We start from the raw sequence: 22,126 nt of genomic DNA, 5'->3' as shown, positions 1-22,126 counted from the left end.
TGAACCCAAAGAGTACCGCATGAAGGTTCACCTGTTTGGAGCATCATCCTCCCCTGGCTGCGCCAATTATGGCATGAAACACCTTGCCAGCCAATGTGAGAAAGAGTACCCCTCCGCAGCTAGCTTCATCCAGAAGCATTTCTATGTCGACGATGGTCTCATAAGTGTAGAGTCGGTGGATAAGGCAATTGAACTGGTCAAAGAAGCCCAAGCCGTGTGTGCCAAAGGAAAGCTGCACCTTCACAAATTTCTCTCCAATAGCCGAGAGGTCCTTGACTCTGTTGATGTTGTAGAGCGTGCTACGGAGGTAAAGAATGTTGATCTTAATCACGATGATTTACCAGTTCAAAGAGTGCTAGGTATAAGGTGGAACATTGAAAATGATAGCTTCTCCTTCAAGGTGTCACTTGAGGAGAAACCAGCAACGCGTCGAGGGATTCTCTCAATTGTGGCCTCCTTGTATGACCCTTTGGGGTTTCTTGCCCCAGTCATTCTTGAAGGGAAAAGAGTGCTGCAAGAGATGTGTCAGAGAGGCACAGGGTGGGATGAGCCACTACCCAAAGGCTTGAAGTTAAGGTGGGAGACTTGGATGAAGGATTTGGAGAACCTGGAAAGAATTGAAATTCAAAGATGCTTCATACCTGACAGCCTTGGTGAGATTCAGAGAGCAGAGCTTCATCATTTCTCCGATGCAAGCAGTCAAGGGTACGGCCAGTGCTCTTACATCAGAGTGGTAAGCAGAGAAAGGGTATTCTGCTCCTTGGTCATGGGCAAGGCGAGGGTTGCACCAACCAAAATAGTTACCATACCGAGACTTGAGTTAACTGCAGCAGTAACCTCGGCAACTGTGAGCAGCATGTTAAGGGAGGAGCTAGAGCTCAAGATTGATGACGAATATTTTTGGACAGACTCAAAGGTCGTGCTTGGTTACATCAATAATGAAGCAAGAAGGTTCCATGTGTTCATGGCAAACCGCGTGCAGAGAATTCGAGAAACCACCGATGCACGGAAATGGTATTATGTTGACACAGGAGAAAACCCTGCTGATCATGCCTCGAGAGGCCTCAAAGTAGCTGACCTCATCAAGTCAAATTGGTTCTCTGGTCCCAGCTTTCTATGGGAAAGAGAGATAGCCACAAAACAGGCTACTTCAGATTTGCTGGTGGGGGACCCAGAGGTGAGGACTACTCAGGTGTTAAAGGTTGATGTAGCAAGGCAGTTTGACATCCAGAAGCATCTGCTGCGGTTCTCAAGATGGACTACAGCTGTCAACGTCATTGCTCGTATCCAGCGGCTGGCAAAGAGGATCAGGACTGCTGAGCCTTTAAACGTGGAAGAGAGAAAGCAAGCTGCACAGACTCTCGTCAAGCTTGCACAACAAGATGCTTTTCAAGAGGAGTTAAACACGCTCAGCCAGAAACTAGGAAGACTGCCTTGCAACCACCAACTCTTTCAGCTAGACCCATTTCTCCAAGATGGCATAATGAGAGTAGGAGGAAGACTGAGGAAGGCATCTGTGCCTCTCGAGTTAAGACACCCAGTGATCCTTCCTAAAGATGGTGCTGTTACAAACCTCATCATTGCACACCATCATACCAAGATACAACACCAAGGCAGAGGACAAACCCTCAATGCACTGAGAGCCAATGGTTACTGGATCGCTGGTGGAAGTAAGGCTGTAGCCCAATACATCAGGCAGTGCGTACAGTGCAGGAGAGCCCGCGCGCCACCAGAGGAGCAACGGATGGCAGATCTACCTAGTGACCGTGTTGATCCCACACCACCATTCACTTATTGTGGTATGGACTGCTTTGGTCCTTTTCACACCAAACAAGGTCGCAAAGACCAAAAACGGTACGGCCTCCTCTTTACATGTTTTTGCTCAAGGGCAGTGCATATAGAGATGTTGGAGGATTTGACGACTGACGCGTTCATCAACGCTTTGCGCTGCTTCATTGCCCTTCGTGGAGCTGTTAGGCACATTAGGTCTGATCAGGGAACTAACTTTATGGGGGCAAGAAACGAGATGGCAAAGGCTCTGAAAGAACTTGATAAGGAAAGAGTGACTGCATACCTAGTAGAAAATCAGTGCGACTTCCAGATGAATACGCCCCACTCTAGTCATGCTGGAGGCGCATGGGAGCGTCAAATCCGGACAGTGAGAAGCGTACTGGGCACAGTCCTTGCCTGCAGTGTGGGAAGGTTGGATGATGCTTCATTAAGGACATTCCTTTATGAAGCTATGTGCATCGTGAATAACCGCCCTCTCACTGTTGATAACATCAATGACCCCAAAAGCTTGGAGCCACTCACACCGAACCACTTGATCACCATGAAATCCTCAATCCCACTTCCACCTCCAGGTAAATTTGTCAAGGAGGACCTGTATGCTAAGAAACGGTGGAGAAGGGTCCAGTATCTGACTGAGCAATTTTGGCACAGATGGAGAAAGGAATACCTGGCCAATATTGCTCTGAGACAGCGATGGCATACACCAAGACGTAATGTGGAGGTGGGTGACATCGTGATTCTAAAAGAGGAAGATGTTCCTCGCAATGAATGGAAACTCGCTAGGGTTGTGGAAGCACATGAGGATGATGATGGACTTGTACGGAAGGTGACAATCCAGACTGGTGATCGGAAGTTAGGAAAGGGAGGCAAACGCCTCGTCCAACCCTCCATCATTCAGAGACCCATTCAGAAATTAGTGGTCCTGTTGAAAAACAGCTAAAATTGGGAAAATGCCATTCATTGATTAGATTTCCCTTCTAAAATAGAAGTTGTCATTATGCTGTACTTCATGCACATGTTATGGAGATGTAAATTCTACTGTTCATATTGTTGAATTCATTTGTTGAGAAAAGAATATTGTTTATGTCAATGCAAGAGTGTTTTAAAACAACAACATGGTTCTTGGGAATTACCATTGATTTAATGAGCAATGCCAGTGTATTTACGTTCACAGTTGTAATAATCAAAGGTAATTGGTGGGAGTGTAGCTGACGCTGAAATGTTTGTGTGGGTTGCCATGACAACACCAAAGCGCGTCTGAGATCGTTATTGTTTTCTATTTGTTTTCTTTATTTGCTTCTCATGCTTGTGTACTTTTGCAGTTGCAAAAGATAATCTATGAATCCAGTGATACATCTTTCTTATAAGAAATGTTTCTGTTAAAAAATTATTGTGAAGTAGTCACTTCCTGTGAGTCGCGGGAACCGGAAGTTGTGCGCGGGAGAGACAAGACAGAACGGTAACACGGCGGACTTTTTTTGGAATGTACAACTTTTCTACTGCTGGATTTTCAAGGCGTACACGGTAAAAATCATTATGCTGTTATTTGTTTAATACTTGTGCACTTTGTGAAACGAAATAAGTGGCTGAGATGAATATTATATGTGCTATTGATATTATTTTACTTGTTTCTAGTTTTCACGGTGCTCCATGATTGTGAGAGGAATAAAAGAATTGTGGACATCAGTACGAAGCGTGGATTCTTTCGACCAGAGTAGAAACAGAAGGAATGTCAGGATTCTTGCTCAGAAAAAGGATCAACATGCTCTGAAGTCAGAGCACAAAAACCTTTTTGTAACAAAATATCGATTTCTGCTGTCCCTGTATCGATACATTATTAGCAAACAAAATATCACCATACTACACAGTATCCATTTTTCCCCCACCCCTATAAATGACCTTCTCAATATGTCCTGAAGTTCTCCAGAGACCTGGTAATGAACTAATCATTTGATTCAGGTGTGTTGACCCAGGGTGAGATCTAAAACCTGCAGGACACCGGCCCTCGTGGACTGGGATTGGGGGACCCCTGGTCTAAAGGTTCCTAGAGCCAGAAATAAGACAACTGGAGAGCTTTTTCTTTTTGTGCCGCGTCTCTGTGGAACAGCCTCCCTCAAGATCTTAGGCAGGCGAGCTCTGTGGAGGTTTTTAAAAACCTTAAATCTCTTAATTCTGTGGCTTTGAGTTTTTACATTTTTACTGTTTTTCACTTGTATTGCTATGCATCACTTTTATTTTATTTATCGCTTTAGTTTCAGATAGTTGTACAGCACTTTGTTTGAAAGCGCTTTATAAATAAAGTTAGTTTTATATAAATCTTAATATGTATTCATTCCTGCTCAGGTTCTTGTATTCTTTTGCAGTCACAATACTGAGAATTTCTGTACACAAGCTTTATTTTTATTGCTACAAATCTAATTTTTAGTTGTTTGTTTGCAGAGAGGACTTCTGCCAGCATCCCTTCTTCAACCAGCAGATGTCAAGACGTCCAAAGGCAAAAAGGACACTGTAATAAACTTCTCTTTGAATAACACAACACACAGTATTTATGTTCATGCCGCCCATTTACGAGGTTTAACGGAGGCACTTTACAGATTGATCAAATGACATTCTTGTTCTTCTCTGCTTCACCCGCCGAGATGAGACAACACAACTGTTGTGTCTGGTGACATTAAATGATTAAAGGCACTTTCAACAAAAAATCCAAGCTTCTGCTCAGTGACAAATCTGTTTTCATTGTGGGAAGAAAATTCTTTGTCACTTATTCTCCTGTTCTGCTTCCTTCCACAGAGAATTTCCAGTGGGATTCCCCTCCCACCAGGACTCAAGCCACCCACTCGCCCACAGTCTCAGCATAGTCCTGCAGCTCCTCCTCAGGGTAAAAGTCAATCACACTCACACTCTGGTTTATCTGAAACCTTTTTTCATTTCATTTGCTCCTTCAGAGCAGCTCTCCGCTGTGACAGATCATCCCAACGTTATAGCAATGTTTTCTCTGTGTTTGGTCTCGTGGCTTCCTGTTTGCCAGATGGTCCTGTAATTTTAATCTTCTTAAGATTTTCTTAACATAAAATATAAAAATACAAAATCTTTATGATTAAACTTGTAACTATGGTTGTAATCAGAGTACTCTTAAGATTTGCAGTTGTATTACATTGTTAACAAGACGGACATGAAACCAGGAAATGGATTACTGTGTGATTTTTTTTTTAAAGTAAACCTTCCTTCTGCCAGATTGTTGTATATGAACGATAACAGCAGTTTGTTTCATGCTCTGATGAACAAGGATAAAATATTAAAATGTTGACATGGCAACATAAATGGGTATAGCTGTTTTGTGCTAGTACTAACTTTTGGATAACTGGAGTTGCACCACAGATGAAGTATGAAGGTGCATCCTCCTCACAGACTGAATTAGTGCTGAAAAGAAAAGCTTTGTAAAACACAGCAGCCATATTTGTGTCAGTTTTGCTGGTGAAAGGACCTAGAATGCAGGATCAGAGCAGGCAGGGATAAAACGAGAACGGCCCTTTATTGGAGGCATAATAGCAACTAAACAGGAAGCAGTAAAAATGCCAAACTCCATGAGAAACTTTGGAAATGCCAGGGAAACACTTGGAGGATCTGGGGAACAGAACTAGAGGAACCGTGGAACAGCAAGAAAGAGGAATGCTAACAGTATCATAAGTGCACTACAGATTAAAGAACACAGTGTGATGTGAAAACAGGACTGAGAGTGACAAAGGATGTAAACACATATAAAATAATTAGGGAGGGGGAGACACCATGGAGCACAGCTGGAACTAATCAGGGAAACAAAACAGGGCAAACTATGCTAAATGGAAACAATGCTAAATAGAAACTATGCTAGATAGAAACTATGCTAGATAGAAAGAATGCTAAATAGAAACTATGTTAAATAGAAAGAATGCTAAATAGAAACAATGCTAAATAGAAACTATGCTAAATAGAAGCTATGCTAGATAGAAACTATGCTAGATAGAAAGAATGCTAGATAGAAACTATGCTAAATAGAAACTATGCTAAATAGAAGCTATGCTAAATAGAAACTATGCTAGATAGAAAGAATGCTAAATAGAAACTATGCTAAATAGAAACTATGTTAAATAGAAACTATGCTAAATAGAAAGAATGCTAAATAAAAACTATGTTAAATAGAAAGAATGCTAAATAGAAACTATGCTAAATAGAAACTATGCTAAATAGAAGCTATGCTAGATAGAAACTATGCTAGATAGAAAGAATGCTAAATAGAAACTATGTTAAATAGAAAGAATGCTAAATAGAAAGAATGCTAAATAGAAACAATGCTAAATGGAAACTATGCTAAATAGAAACTATGCTAGATAGAAACTATGCTAGATAGAAAGAATGCTAAATAGAAACTATGCTAAATAGAAACTATGCTAAATAGAAGCTATGCTAGATAGAAAGAATGCTAAATAGAAACTATGCTAAATAGAAACTATGTTAAATAGAAAGAATGCTAAATAGAAACTATGCTAAATGGAAACAATGCTAAATAGAAGCTATGCTAGATAGAAACTATGCTAGATAGAAAGAATGCTAAATAGAAACTATGTTAAATAGAAAGAATGCTAAATAGAAACAATGCTAAATAGAAACAATGCTAAATAGAAACTATGCTAAATAGAAACTATGCTAAATAGAAACTATGCTAGATAGAAAGAATGCTAAATAGAAACTATGTTAAATAGAAAGAATGCTAAATAGAAACAATGCTAAATAGAAACAATGCTAAATAGAAACTATGCTAAATAGAAACTATGCTAAATAGAAGCTATGCTAGATAGAAACTATGCTAGATAGAAAGAATGCTAGATAGAAACTATGCTAAATAGAAACTATGTTAAATAGAAAGAATGCTAAATAGAAAGAATGCTAAATAGAAACTATGCTAGATAGAAACTATGCTAAATAGAAGCTATGCTAGATAGAAACTATGCTAGATAGAAAGAATGCTAAATAGAAACTATGCTAGATAGAAACTATGCTAAATAGAAACTATGCTAGATAGAAACTATGCTAAATAGAAACTATGCTAGTTGGCTTTTGCCATTGTCGGCTTGTTCTGAAAATAGATGTGATGGCGAGGGGTCATGTGACTGTTAAACTTCATGCTCACTAACCAGTGACTTGACAAACATAAGTCACTAGCCAGTGGTCATATCCTGAAAGAGAAAATCCTTTCTGACACTTTAAATGAACAAAATTTATAAAATGAACTTCTTTTATTTGATGGAATCAGTAATGATCTGATGTGTAACCAGGTGTGGGCAATTCATTTTCTCACAGGGCCGTATGACAAACTGGGTCTGCTGTGAAGGCCTTATGAAGTTTCTTGTTCACCCGATTTCAGACCCATTGGAAAACTCAATTGCCCACTTCTGCCATAAACTAATCAGGAATGTCTTTTCCAAAATAAACTATTGGCATCACCCTGTGGTGCTCATTAAAGCCAATGCAGATTTTGTTAAGGTACTTATTCATATTCAATAAGCTTGTGCATGTTGTGCTGATAAAATGTGATTGAAACATGTTTAGATGAAGTAAGGTGAGCTCTTGAAATATTTTAATCCTTCACAATTTTGTCATTTTACTCCAACACTATTTTACCCCCAGTACTACTTGGTCACTTAAATAATTACATTTGTCTTCATACATAATGTTCAACAAAGTCTAGAGTCTGGTTAACATAAAAGCTGAATAGATTTACAGCCACTACCATCCTCCTATCTTTATCCGGGTTGCAGGGGGGTGGGGCATAACCCAGAAGTGACAGGTTAAGAGGCAGAGTGCGACCTGGATAGCTCACCAGTCTATCACATAGAGACAAACAACCACTTACATTCACACTTTAGGGTAATTTGGAATCACCAATTAACCTAACTCTAATAACTGTATGACTTTTCACTGTGGGAGGAAGCCAGAGTCCTCAGACAGAACCCACTGCAAACTAGCCAGATTGTGGATTTGAACCCATGTTCTTGCTATGAGGCAACAGCACTAACCACCACGCCACCAAGCTGTCAATCGAGGCTCAACAAAAGTAGGAAAGCTATGATTTCAAGGCTTGAGGCAGAATTTTTCCGTACGTTTTTGTCCTTGACAGGTTAAACCACAATAAATAGTGTATAGCATACATGGTGTGTGTGTAGTTGCCTTTTAAAACTCCAGGGATTTTCCTGCAGTTTGAAATCTCGTGCGATCTTGTGAATTTGAGTCCAGCAACTAACCACTCTCACTAGATTGTATCAGGTCATCTCAACAAGAACAAATTAAGTTGTTGAATTTCATAAAGATCCTACATGATTTAATTACGTTCACCATAGAAACATGAAATTATTTTCAAATTACAAGTTAGACTTTTGATGCATCTCAATCATCCAGGAAAGCAAATCTCCAAAAGTTGATTCTGTTCATCTGGACGTAGCATTTTGTGGGAGAAACGTTTCATCATCATCAGGTGACGTCTTCAGTCTCAGCTGCAGGTTTCAACCTTATAAACAGCACATTTGCACAATGACTGAAACCAGCCCACTGAAGGAACAATGGGCTGTGAGGTCAGTTCCTTAATCTTAATTATGCAAATTCTCATGACCATTGATCAACAACCACTGATCAATAACCATGAGTCCCATTCACAGAGAGTTGGGGAATGGCTGCAATCACAGCATGTAAGATGGTGACAGATGTACCCTTAGGCCCCCTCCTCCATTCAGAGCACTTAACAGCGTACACTATGTTACTCTGTTTGTGTCGGGGACCCAATCCTTGGGGTGGACCAGTTTTTGGCGCAGCGTGTTTTGGGGTTTAAAAGCCACAGAGACCCGGTGTTTAGAAAAAAATCCATGTACAAATTGGCCACGATGGGTGAAACTGGGAGCCCATGGCACACCCATGTTTCTGCCTGTAGAACTGACCCTTGTATGTGAAGTAGGTGGAATGAAGACACAGTTCAAACACACTTGGTCGATGCTGAGAGCGGTCCTGCTGATGAGGTTGGGGTCATCCTGTGATCTCTTACGGACCGCCTCCAACGTGACTGGGATGCAAGTGGTCATGAGAATTTGCATAATTAAGATTAAGGAACTGACCTCCCAGCCCATTGTTCCTTCAGTGGGCTGGTTTCAGTCATTATGCAAATGTTCTGTTTTTAAGATTGAAACCTGCAGTCAGCTGAGACTGAAGGAGTCACCTGATGATGACGAAACGTTTCTCCCACTGCAAACGTCCAGATGAACAGAATCAACTTTTGGAGAAAGTTAAACTTTTGTAAATGTAACATCCATCATTTTTTTCAGTATAGGCCAGCTGCCTGTTAGAACAGAGAGCGCACAATTACACAATCAGTCCCCTCTGATAGCCTCCTGGCACCGCTGCAACACAACTGAGCCATAATCCATCTACTGAGGCTGAAGCTTTGTCATAAATAGTCAGATTTGAGTTCAAATTGTTTCAATGTTCAGTAAAGGTCAGGAGGGAGGTGCAACGTGTGCGTGTGCAGCAAAACAAGGTGGAGGCTGTCTCGTGATTTGGGGCTGCATCTCAGCCAGTGGTGTTGAGAGTCTCGTCAAAATGGATAAAATTGTGAATGCAGAAAAATGCATGAATATTTTGATGTATCATGGAAGATTGTCTGTGCCTTTGTGTAATGGATGATGCTAACGCACACACTGTGCAGCTCTTAGGATGGTTTTCCATGAAATCTACTTTCCTGGTAATATGTGTTTGAGTTGTTCTTTTTAGTTGTATTGTTGGGAGATAAAACCTGCACTGAAGACTGGAGATAAAACAATGATTTAAAAAATCATTGCTGGCTCTAGTGGCACGAGCTTCAAGTGTGCTTTCATCCTTTTTGTGTTTGCTGATATGCACTTTACTGTGTTTCCCTGCAGGACATCTTACCTCAGACACACCTCCCCCATCGTACATTACTGCCACCCACTCTGAGACTCCCTCAGACACAGCCAAAGCACGAGACCAGGTAAATCCTCCTTCGAAAGATGAAAGCCGATGCACTGAAAGGACTCACAGCTGATTGCCTCGGACACACAAATGCACACACTTTCCCCCTGATCTAAATATAATAAGTTTTGTGCATTTGAAGAAACCGTTCTGTAAAGTTGAACTCAACAGCGTAATGTTGATTTGTTCCAGTTAAGTCACTGTGACACTGGAGGACAGCAGACGTGTTTGATTTTGGAGTAAATATTCTCATGACTCATGTCCTGACACGTGAAACTTGGTGCTGCTGGTTAAACAGCGTTGTGAAGGTTTCACTTTGAGCTCTAATATGAATTTTTTGCTAAATTATTCAGGTGAGTAGAGAGAAGTCAAAATATTAAAACCTAGTAAGATTCCTGAAAATCAAATGATCTTCAGTCGTTAGTCGTTGTTGAGATTTCTCGACACAGCGCATGCATGCAGTGCTGCAGAGGTTTGTGACACTGGTATGTTGTATGTTCTAAAACAAAACTCAAATCTAAACTAATCACTTATTTGTTTGAGTTTCTTTTCAAACTTATTTAACATACCAGTCAGCAGTGAAGCAGTTTTCACAAACATGAAAGTCTCTTAGCTAACAATTTAATTCCCCGTACAGCATTTAGAAACGTCATCAGTTGGCTGACAGTGAACAGCAAATGACGTCTGCACAGTAACACAACCAGTTACAGTAGTGTGTAGCTGCAGCCTTTCCATGGAGCTCATCGTGTGTCTGCAGTAGCCGAGGAAGGACAAACCCAACACTGGGTACATACTGGGCCTCGTGTCTCTTATGATTGAAATGACGACTGCAGGTGATATAATGACATAATCAATGAATGAGAGCTATTCAGCAACCACACCGCTACACAGGCAGCTTTAGTTCACAAACCTTAACAAAAAATAGACAAAAAAACCCTGTTTTCCGATGTGTCTGTGAAGGTTCTCAGTCATCCAGGTCATCGTAGTCAAAGGAGCTTGCAAAGAAAAGCGTCTGGACTTCTTTAAGTTACTTGAAGACGTTTCACCTTCATCCGAGAAGCTTCTTCAGTTCTAAGGTCAAATGGTGGAGAGTCCCAGATTTAAACCTGGTGGGAGTGTCCCCCCACAGAGGGACAAAAGGACCCCCTGATGATCCTCTAATCGCCTGAGCCAAGGTGTGAAACTGGGTGTGGGTCCCAATCACCTGGCCCCACCTTATCATGAATTCCTGAGGTCAGATGGCCCAGGGTGTGAGTGGGCGTTAAGGCGTCTGGGGAGGGAACTCAAAACTGGATTATAGATGGCAGAGAGTTGGTGTCGTAAACCACCGCCTCTGTTCAAAGATGGTCGCTCACAGTGGACATAGATGCTTAGAGGTTTCACAATAAACTCACCTGAAACTCTGGCTGATTGGGACCCACACCCAGTTTCACACCTTGGCTCAGGCGATTAGAGGATCATCAGGGGGTCCTTTTGTCCCTCTGTGGGGGGAAACTCCCACTAGGTTTAAATCTGGGACTCTCCACCATTTGACCTTAGAACTGAAGAAGCTTCTCGGATGAAGGTGAAACGTCTTCAAGCAACTTAAAGAAGTCCAGACGCTTTTCTTTGCAGCTCCTTTGACCTGTTTTCCGATGATTTATCTTTAGACGTTCTTGTATTCGCAGCATGCCAGCTCAGCTCAGAGAGCAGAGGAGGACTCTGTGGTGGTGAAGGTTCACTACATCTACACTGTGGCTCTGTCTGTCCCTCTGGACACCACATACAGTGAACTTAAGGAACGAGTCGCAGAGAAATTGGACCAGCCGGCGTCTCATCTGCGCCTCAGGTAACTGCACGGCTGTCAGCCCACTTTTGTCTGTTGTTAGCAGCAGCTGACAAACAAATACCATCAGAGTAACATTACAGTGTGTACAGACATCTGACATCTACATCAAACAGAAGATTTTCATTTCCTGTATTTTCCTGCTCTTATGCCAGTTTTTCATCTATTTTCCTGCTGATCCACACTTCCTCTCTCTCCCTCGTCCTCTCTCATTAGACGTAAGCACCACGGCTCCAGCGTGCTGACACCTCTGGATGAGGAAATCGAGTCAGCTCACACTGTGCAGCAGTTGGCCGAGGCCGGCAGAGCTACCCTGTGGTGCCAGGTTTGTATCCAAACTCAATATGGTGGTGGAGGTGCCACAGCCACGCTGCCACCAACTTCCCCACACGTTATAAACGTTGTGTTAGTTCATGTTCATAAGAAGGCAGGAAGCCTGAGATGGTTTGGACGGGAAGAGAAAGGATGATTATAGTTATTATAGCGGGCAAAGGATTGAAATATGGAGCTGCAAGGCAGGAACAAAAGAGGAAGATTTATGGATGTAATGAAAGAGGACATGCACAAGGTTGGTGCGACAGAAGAGGATGCAGGGAAAGGGTGACACTGACACAGAAGATCTGCTGTGGAATAACTGAAAGCAGCAGAACAGAATCAGACACGAAGGGCATCGTAGCTACAGTGTCCCTGTCTCCAGTGCTTGCATATACTGCACACTTTCCAAATGGACAGCTGAAAGACCACAACTACTAGTACCTTCATTCATTGACACTACCAGTCAAAAGATATAAAGTTCCAGTTATTTATTGCAATTCAAGTCATTGCAATTCATGACTGAATGAATTGATTCTGTCTGTCTCCTTCAAGCTCGGGTCCTCTACCAGAGGCCTGGAAGCTCGAGGGTCCTGCGTAGCTCTTCCCCTCCATGCATATATTTATATATGTATGTGTGTGTACTAACTCATTCAATAATTTTTCTTATTTTTATTTCCACAAAACTGTCATACGTTTTGTTCCATGTGTACATTTCAATGTGCACAAAAATGTGGAGGTAGTGTTTGTACAGAAATATGTGAAAAACCATCAAAGCTAAAGGCTTCAGATATTCACGGGTTCTTCTCACCAACAAAATAAATCAGGACGTGTAATTTAGAGCAGATACATCTGAAACGTTGCAGTAACGACTTACTGGAATTAAAAAAATCAAGCAGTCCTGTTAGGTCCCATATTTGAGCACATACTAGTACAAAATACTTTACACTGCAAAAGACAGCAAGTAACTTTGTCTTAGTAATTTCAGCTTTAAATATTATATTTATCAATAATGCAAAAATAAAACACGAACATGAAATTTTGCCGCACTTTTAAAGAAATGCTATTTACATTTAACTGTTTGTCTTTTTGTGTCGAATTGTAACACAACAAAAAATGTGAAGATGCTTCTCTAATTATATCTCAGCTGGTTCACAGCTCACTCACACTGTGCTACTGACCTGCAGAAAGAAGATCCCCTGGCCAGCCGTACTATCCTCTACCAGATGGTGGCCCTTTATGATTATGATGCTCAGGGGCCAGAAGACCTGGAGTTCAGTGAAGGCGACACTATTGACATCCTCAGTGAAGGTGAGGCTCCACGGCTCAAAGTGAAACTTCTAATTATTGTTTCTGTCTGCAATTTGACTTGATGCTGCAGTCCTGGGTCGTCTGTTTAAAAAGTATTAATTTCCTGTTTTTCTCTGTCACACTCGTCTGTAGTTAATCAGGAGTGGCTGGAGGGACACTGTGCAGGAAGTATTGGGATTTTCCCCAGCTGCTTCGCCTACAGGGAGAATAACAACATCGCTCTGAGCTCAGAGATTTTGTAATCAAAAGTTCATTGTTGCATTAATTTTTAAAGCACCTGTTATTCTATGAATGTAACAGTTTACAGGCTTGGAACAAGCAAACAGCTTACGAGGCTGTTAGTGCACCGAGTGCTGTCTTCACTGTGCTGCGAAGATACTTTTTAATAAAAACTTTTGTTTAAAAACATTATACATGAAAACAATCATATCGGTGTATCCATCATTACCATATAATCTTTATTGCATGTTTGATGTATAATATTATTAATGTATATACTCTCAAGTGTGATATCAGACTTCCTGGTTCATGAGCTTCTGTTCTGTTCTGTTCTTTGCTTCCTTTGTCTCGTTATGTCGGACTAGCCCCAGCTGTGCTTCCTTCCTGTTTTGCATTACCTTCGCCCTTTGTGTTTGTCTCTGTTAGTTGTCGTGTCGTACCCTCGCAGTGCTGTGGTTCGTCCTCTGTGCTCCAAGTAACTTTAATTCTCAGGTCCTGGTTTATTTTCTACTGTTGTAGTGAGTTTTATACTGATAATAGTGAATCCAGCAATAAAGTTGCTGCTTTCAGTTAAATTTCCTGCGTTTGGCTGCATCCTGCCCGCCATACAGCAAAGCATCACATGATTATTCACATGTATACAGTATATATATGCATGCATACACGTGTTCACAGACATATATGTAGATTTATATAAACAAGCCTTAGTTGAAAACATGAGAGAGACTCTAATCAAGTACATTTTTTTTTTTTACCAAACTTGGTAAAACCCAAAAGGTCTGTTATCTGTTTCTATAACAAACAGTTTATTAAAAAGAACTTCCACTCCTGCATCTAACACTGATTTTAGAGGAAGATACACATTTACGATATTTGCAAACAATAACATGATATAAAAGCTGTGGATCACCTGGAGGACCCCAAACTTACGATTTGTAACCCCAACTCTACACCGAGCATCAGCCCCTTTCAGATGGTGAATCTCAATGTTGACATTTTCCAGCAGTACAGACCAGCTCACAACGTGCTGACTGTGGGTTACAGCAGAGGCAGGAACATAAGGTGTAGTCGGTGTCTGCAACAGCTGGGGTGGAGCTGAAACCAACACACCTCGAAATGTTGCTGTGACAAACGTAACACAGCGTTTATTGTGGTTCATGTGGTGTTTTTTGGATTTCTGTGAAAAATAGCAAACGGCCTTATCAAAGACACCTGCAAAACTACTGTGCTTGTACCCTGAGCTTTGCTATCAGTCAGAGGATCGGCTGATCTGAGTCCTGACACTCAGAAATACGCTCAAAACATGATCTGACAAATCAGTCAGAGGAGTAATCACATCTCAAAAGTAATAACCATATATACCAAAAGCAGGCCTTGATCCAAATGTACACATGCTGTATTTTGCCCTTATGCAGCTTTAGAAGATGCAGCATATATTTTCATTGCTATGTATATCAGTGAAGCCAGAGGAGATAAACCAGTTAAAGTTAAAGTGCAGGAAAGTCTTAAAAATGCAAAAGCCTGAATAATCTCTAATTTCCTGTTTCTACATTCAGATAAAACTGTGTTATTGTATTCACCTTATAAATATTAGCAACATGCTGTCTGACCATGTCTTTGTGTTAAAAGAGTGTTTTTCCTTCCTGCTGTCACCAAGTGGTTGCTCACAGGAGGTCATGTGATTGTTCGGGTTGTCTCTATATTACTGCAGGATCTTTACAGTAGAAATCACCTCGAGGCAGCTGATGCTGTGATTTGGTGCAAATAAAATGTCATTGAATTGAAAAATACAGGTACTATGTTCTTTCCCCCACACCATGACAACACCCACTTATTCTTTAACTCACTTTTATACTTATTTAAGATAGTAAAAGCTACAAAAGCACATAAGCATCTCATTAGACTAAAATATATATGTCATGTTCTGCTTTGTTAATAGAAATGCTCTGAGGTGCCTTTTATTTTTTCCCAGCTGTGTCTTAATGATGGGTTAAAGATAGTGAGATCAGCTGGGTGGGAGACCGAGACTCAGAACCATGAAAAGTTCACTACTTTGTGCATCAATAGCGAGGAAAGGAAATGTCAGGTGCTTTTAGCCGTCATCAGAATGGCAGATGTAAAATCCTGTCTGTGATGTGTGAGCAGACAGCTGTTGATGTCAGATGGCTTATGAAACAGAGACCTCTAATTACTGCAGTTCTCTCTGAATGCACAGAATCAGCGCCCACATCCCCGTCACAGAAAGGACGGGAATCGTATCAGCTTTACATAAGAGAGCGAAAGCAGTCAACAAATGTTCTGTGTGCAGTGAGGAATGATTTTAGATTTCATTACACCCTAACCATCTGTATTAGTTAATTAGTAAGGGAACGAGTTACAACTCAGAGTGAATCTTCAACAGTAACAACACAACTTATTGTAGGCAACACAGATAAAGGAGATAAACAACAATCTAGTGACCAGAGCTGGAGAACAGCTTTGAGGATAACGCAACAACGAACAAGGAAGACTGAGGGAGTAAATAAAGGGAGAGATAACCTGGAGAGAAATAGTTTAATGAGACTGGAAGCAAGTTAAAGTGAACACAAGACACAACTATTAAAAATAAAACAGGAAGTGAGACAGAAGAGCTGATACAGGGGAAGACAGACGGACAACACTGGGATCACAGCAAAACAAAGACACAGACGGAGGAACAGAGTGGAAACACGATGGGAATAAACAGAAGGACCCGACAGTAACAAAACTAAGAACAGAAGACGAGATAAAACATAAAGGACCTAAATCACGAGGTAAAGCAGAAGATAAACGATATTTGTAAACACATGACAATAACAACAGAAATTCAGTCATTTTATTGAAGAGTATATGTACCGTGGTATGAAAAAGTGTTTGCCCTTTTCCTATTTCCTTTTTTTTGGTATGTTTGTCACACTTTTGACACTTTAGACACTTTCAAAATTCTATTGAAAAGCCACTTTTATTCCTTGGCTTCCAAACCTACATGGCCCTGCATGAACAAGTGACCCCGAATGATAACAAAAATTAATTGTGGTGTGTCACATCTCTGAAAAATTAAATTTCTCTAGCCACACCCAGGCCTGATTTCTGCCACAATCAAAAAAACGAAACACTTAAGACGGACCTTTCGGTCTACACAAAGTGGAGCAGTAGAATTTCAGGAACAAGTGAGAAACTAAGTAATTGAGATCTGTTTGTCTGGAGTTATTAAGCTGTTTCTAAAGCTGTGGGACTCCACACAGTCAGAGCCGTTATCCACAATGGTGAAAATATGAAACAGCGGTGAACCTCCCAGGCTGACTGACCACAATGACTCCAAGAGTGCAGGGACGAGTTCTCACAAAAGACCCCAGAACAACATCTGAAGAACCGCAGGTGAGGGTCAGTGTTCATGACTCCACCATAGGTGCATGACAAGGATCCAAGACAAAGGCTTGTCTCAGTTTTGCCAGAAAACATATTGATGATCCCCCAAGACATTTGGGAAAAGATTCTGACGAGACTGATGAAGTGGCAGGTGTGTGCCCTATGACATCTGGCGTAAAAGTAACACAACATTTCAGAAGAGCGACATCATTTGCTGCCTCAGGACCTGAAGACTTGCCGTAGTAAAAGGAACCATGAATTATTCCGTCTACCAAAGCTTTGTGGAGGAGAATCTCCGGCCATCTGTTTGTGGCCTCAGGCTGAAGCTCACTTGGGTTCTGCAGCAGGACAATGATCCAAAACAGCAAGTCCACGTCTGAATGGCTTAAGAAACACAAAATGAAACTTGGTTTTAATAAACCAAATTGGTTTATTCCCTCAGAATTCCCAATCCATAATTTTCCTCCCTTTTCTAGCATTATGATAATTGGGATGATACCTATGCCCTGTTCACTGTTCTTCCTTTTTGTCTCTCCTTCTCACCCTCTGTCGTCTCTCGGGTTCTCCCCCGGGAGGAGGCGAGTCTGGCTGGAGGCTCAGCGGGGTGGATATTTTTGGGGTCAGATGAGGTCGCCGCCACTTTGTACTCAGCCATACTATGGCTCACAGACCTTGCTATCATCATGCTGTTCCCACCACCTTTTTCTACATGAGCTCCTTTCACCCTTTGGATTTGAGTCCATTCCCCGACCTCCCCCAGGGGGCGCCCCTGCAGTCATCCAGAGCTCGGACTACAGGAGGAGGACTCTGCTCGGTGTTCTTGGACCCGTCATATTTTGGAGGTTTCCTAAAAAAGCCGACACATTAGAGTGAATGCCTTTATTTTGATTTAATGAATGGCTTTTCGTCCCGGTTTATTGCCTCTTTTGTGTATTATTGGACAAAATCCATATGGGAGGTTAGAGGCATAGCTTTCACCCTCCCAGGTCTCTCCCCCTGTCTTTGCTCCGGCGCAGGAAGGGAGGTTGAAGGGGGAAGAAGAGAAGTGAGAGGATGGGATGACGGTAAAGAAGGACTTATGTGTAGCAGTTGTGGAGCCGGAGTGATCCGGCAGGAGTCCAGGTCTCCTGTAGCTGTACGGAGAGGGGGAATATCTCTCACCTCACTGAACTGCAGTGTCGGTGAGGGATGGTCTCCCAGAGGAGTGGATTGTGAGTTCTGGCTGGGGGGAGGAAGAGAGGTGGAAGGAGGTCCGCCTACTTCCAAACCCAGCTCCCTCCCTTCACTCAGGTCCATGCCTCTGGCTTCACTTTTCCTGGAAATTTGTATTTCGGGATACAATGTTGCACAGTTTGTTCTATTTGGTTTTATTAAAGATGGAAATTCCTCCCCCCCTTTCTAGGTTTCTCCCCCGCCGTCCCTTCCTCAAGAGACTCAGCAGAAGACAGCGGCGAGGGATCAGAAATACGTGAGGATTCGACATTTTCTGTAATCAAACAGCTGCCTCCAGCGTAGATTGAGCTAATCTAGCTTTATAGCGCTTTGTCATCCAACTTTCTGCCACTCAAAAAGCTGCGTCATCAGCTTTTAGTTACTGCCTCTGTAAGTTCCTCCATGGGGGATAATATGATGTAATGTATACTTTATTAATCCCCGTAGGGAAACTAGTCCTCTGCATTTAACCCATTCACTCAGTGAAGCAGTGGGCAGCCGCCAATCCAGCACCCGGGGAGCAGTGTGTTGGGGCGGTGCCTTGCTCTGGGGTACCTTAGGGCCGCGGTCTCCAACCTTTTTTGTGCCATGGACCGGTTTATGCCCGACAATATTTTCACGGACCGGCCTTTAAGGTGTCGCGGATAAATACAACAAAATAAAACTAGTACCGGTACCGAAAAAAAGAAGATTTATTCATAACACACGTGAAAAGACCCAGGAAAACCGAGTAAACGATAAAAACGATAACAAAATAACGCTGAAAACCGATAAAAACCCTGAAAACTATACATTTCACACCTGAGCCTCAACTCTCGCGGCCCGGTACCAAACGACTCACGGACCGGTACCGGTCCACCCTCTCCCTGCTCTCCTGCGCCCTTCTCTCCCTGGCCTCCCTTTGATGCCACATATCCTCTTTGATGAGGTTGAGCAGCTCATCATCCCGATCCCTTCTCCACTTCCTCCCTGTTGTGATTGGCTGACTCCCTTCCTCATCAGTGTCCGATTCCCTTTCATTTTGGCCACCCACTGCTGCACTCGGCCCCGGAGTGTCCTCAGCGAGAGAAGAAATTAAGACAGGAGGCCTAATGGAAGGCATCTGTCCTATCACCTCATCCATGAGGGCTTCCCACTGACTCCCTCTCCTGACGCTGGATACTTGGATCCTAAAGGCAGAGGAAATCAAAAATGACAGTAGACAAATAAAAACAACACAACAACTCTTAGTAAAAGTACATTTAATAACTTGTGTTTCTTCTTCATAACAGCATACTTTGTATTTTGTCTTTACGTTATCCCATTTTTCCTGACCTGCAAGGGGGCGACTTTCCCCTGCAGGCCCATCTTCTGATCACACCGGAAATAAAAAAATAAGAGAAGACAGAAACCATGGCAACTATGTTAATCCCTAAATCCAAATGTTTTCAGAGCAGACATCACAGGTTCTGTACAGCATGAGGGTTAATAAACCATACTCATTTGAATATGATGTGTATGATTGATTTTGTCACGTCTGCAGACGAGTGAAGGTTGAAAGACCATGTGTCACATGGCCCTCTTCCTATTGAAAAAACAAAAGTTGTATCCAAGATGGCCGACTTCTAAATGGCCACCATGGTCACCACCCATCTTGAGGAGTTTGCCCCCTCACATATACTAATGTGCCACAAACAGGACTTTAATATCACCAACCATTCCCATGTTATTACGCTGTATCCATATAAATCCACCCTGTAGTTTATTTCAGGTGGGAGGTGTTGATGTTTGTTAGAAATACAGAAACAGACACCAAGGAATTTAAGTTTCAAGAGAGACATGGGACACGTTGTCACTGAGAGAACACCTCACCTGTTCACCGTGTTGACATAAAATGAAAAGAGTGTAATGCCCTAACATTTACTTTAAAAATATTTCTACTGACTTTGTCGTTCTTCTCTCACACAAAAGTAAACGTAGTATGTAAATATGTTCTAACCAAGCACTGAGCCATTAACCTACGACCTCAGGTCGGAAAGAAAAGTATCAAATACTGTTGCAAGGATTATTAAAATGCTGAGGATTTATATACACAACTGCACTGGCCACTTCATTAGGTATGAAAACAATACAATCTAATCACCAAATCACATGGCAACAACTCAGTGTGTTTGCATGCATGTAGACAAGGTCAAAACAGCCTATTGATATTCAAACCAAGGGTAAGAATGGGGAAGAAAAGTCACTTCAAGGACTCTGAGTATTTGCATGATTGTTCAGATATACTGGCATTTCCCCCATAACCACCCTGAGGATGTGTGAAAATATTCTCTTGTTGGTGTGGATGTTTGTAGCAGGAGATGGTGATCACAAATCTTAAATGATCTCAAGCTGGTTCTTTGAACATTTAGTATTCAAATGACATCTCATGTCTTGTCTGAAGAAAGTTTCCAGCTCCTTGTTGAATCGGACCTTCAAAGAATTAAGACTCTGAAGAAAAAGGGTCCAGGCCTGTTTTCTTACTTGCTTGGTCACAGAAGGATCCTGTGCCAAACTCTAATTTCATGTTGTTGTCTGTTGTCCTTTGAAAGGAGAAAGCTTCAGTGTGCTATCCTCGCTCACAAAGTTCAGTTTGATGTTTTTGTTTTTAATTAAAAAGGTTAATGAAACTCACCTTGTCTGTATTATTAAATGCTCAGGCGAGTCCTGCAAAGGTTGAGTGTATGTATCAATGTATAAAATCAAATAAGAGGGAGAAAAGCTCTCATCACAGTGTTATTTGTATTTCATATAAAAAGACAGTTGATTAGTAGAATATTCATTATACACAAATGACTTCAGCAGTGTGAAATACCTGGATAACAAGATGAAGTTACTCCATAATATGGCCTGTGTCCTGAAAAGTGCAGCTTACTTACACTGAATGGCTGCCCTAATATTTGGAAATATTGTTTGGTTTTCCTTAAATTACCATGAAATTACTACTTAACATTATTTACACTATAGAATGACTTACACTGCAATTTGTGTCTCCTTCTCTGTAAAATGCCTGAATATTATAGGCTAACTGAACTCTCTGCTTTCCTATTAGTGGACGACCTTCTACTCCCTGAGCTTCAGCCATCCTGCTGTTGTTCATTAACACAGAAGCAGCTGAAACCGATTTAAAACCCTTGCTGCTACTTAACGGACCAGATCAATATCCCAGAAGTTTAACTGACTTTTTCTTCTTTTTAAGTGTCAGCCAATGGAAGTTTCTATTCATGTCTTAAACGTTTATTGCTGTCTAATAAACAACAAATAAATAAATTTACCGTGATCAGCCACTATGTGGAAACAGTAGGCGGTACACATTTATTCTGTAGGATCACACAAGGAACCTGATTTCATGCCAAAGTGGCTTTTATGATCTTTTGTTCACCTGGACGGAGTCGTGCTGTGCTGTCAGTGTCCCCTCAGCAGCACTATAGTGCAACACAAATGTTTGTGAGACAGTCTTCCTCTCATGAGGAGGCTCAGCTTAGAAAAAGCTTTAGTTACGCGTCTGAGACATATTTGCTTTATCAGCTTAAAGACTGATAAGTCGACACCTACTATTAAATGCATGTGGACGATCCAACCTACACGTCGTTTTTAAGTTGTCTCTGATTGGACAGAGCAGGGATCTGTTTTTGTTCATCAGATCGGCTCATCTACACTGTGACTAAAATATTAGGTAATGAATTGCCCAACATAATAATTTAAATAAGGGTGAATAGTGTTGTCAGTTTCTTAGCAACACACACACGCGCACCTGCGTCATTTCCTATATAAAGGGTCAGCGCGTTGAGTTCAGCGCTCCACTCTGCGCGCTGAGTTCGCTGGGAGGGTCGAGCTGCAGGGAAATGAATCAAATGTAATGAGGTGCAGTTAGGTTGTGTATATTGATAAGGAGAGCTTTCCGTGGACGGCGGTGGAGCTGGCGTTGTGCATGGAATAAAACACGCGGGGACATATTGCTTTGTTCAGAGCCGGATGAATACGGGCATCGACTGTGGAAATGTTTGGTTTCGCGGTGACACGTCGTGTGCGGGGCACTCG

General features: G+C 41.8%; 3 protein-coding genes across 4 annotated transcripts in view; all 3 read left to right on the top strand.

Moving 5' to 3' along the window:
* Window positions 1-13,707, top strand: part of noxa1 (NADPH oxidase activator 1) — a 30,779-nt gene extending 17,072 nt beyond the window's left edge. The window contains exons 11-17 of the mRNA XM_087848860.1: window positions 4,231-4,299; window positions 4,582-4,669; window positions 9,732-9,820; window positions 11,469-11,629; window positions 11,843-11,951; window positions 13,126-13,249; window positions 13,382-13,707. Coding sequence (XP_087704986.1) covers window positions 4,231-4,299; window positions 4,582-4,669; window positions 9,732-9,820; window positions 11,469-11,629; window positions 11,843-11,951; window positions 13,126-13,249; window positions 13,382-13,491 — 750 coding nt within the window. The 3' untranslated portion in view covers window positions 13,492-13,707. The remainder of the gene's footprint in view (window positions 1-4,230; window positions 4,300-4,581; window positions 4,670-9,731; window positions 9,821-11,468; window positions 11,630-11,842; window positions 11,952-13,125; window positions 13,250-13,381) is intronic.
* On the top strand, window positions 272-3,690 carry LOC148100119 (uncharacterized). The gene is made up of 2 exons (XM_087848859.1): window positions 272-3,315; window positions 3,427-3,690. The coding sequence occupies exon 1, from the start codon at window positions 521-523 to the stop codon at window positions 2,729-2,731; it is 2,211 nt and encodes a 736-aa protein (XP_087704985.1). The 5' UTR covers window positions 272-520; the 3' UTR covers window positions 2,732-3,315; window positions 3,427-3,690.
* Window positions 13,708-21,911: 8,204 nt separating the features above from the next.
* Window positions 21,912-22,126, top strand: part of whrnb (whirlin b) — a 55,063-nt gene continuing 54,848 nt past the window's right edge. For both annotated transcript variants that reach the window (XM_087848863.1, XM_087848862.1), the window contains exon 1: window positions 21,912-22,126. This exon is cut by the window's right edge and continues 810 nt beyond it. The gene's annotated coding sequence lies outside the window, so the exon portion shown is untranslated.

The sequence above is a fragment of the Neolamprologus brichardi genome, chromosome 12 (assembly GCF_056152115.1).
Source record: "Neolamprologus brichardi isolate AB-2024 chromosome 12, ASM5615211v1, whole genome shotgun sequence".
NCBI lineage: Eukaryota > Metazoa > Chordata > Actinopteri > Cichliformes > Cichlidae > Neolamprologus > Neolamprologus brichardi.
This window is presented reverse-complemented; position numbering and strand designations above follow the sequence as displayed.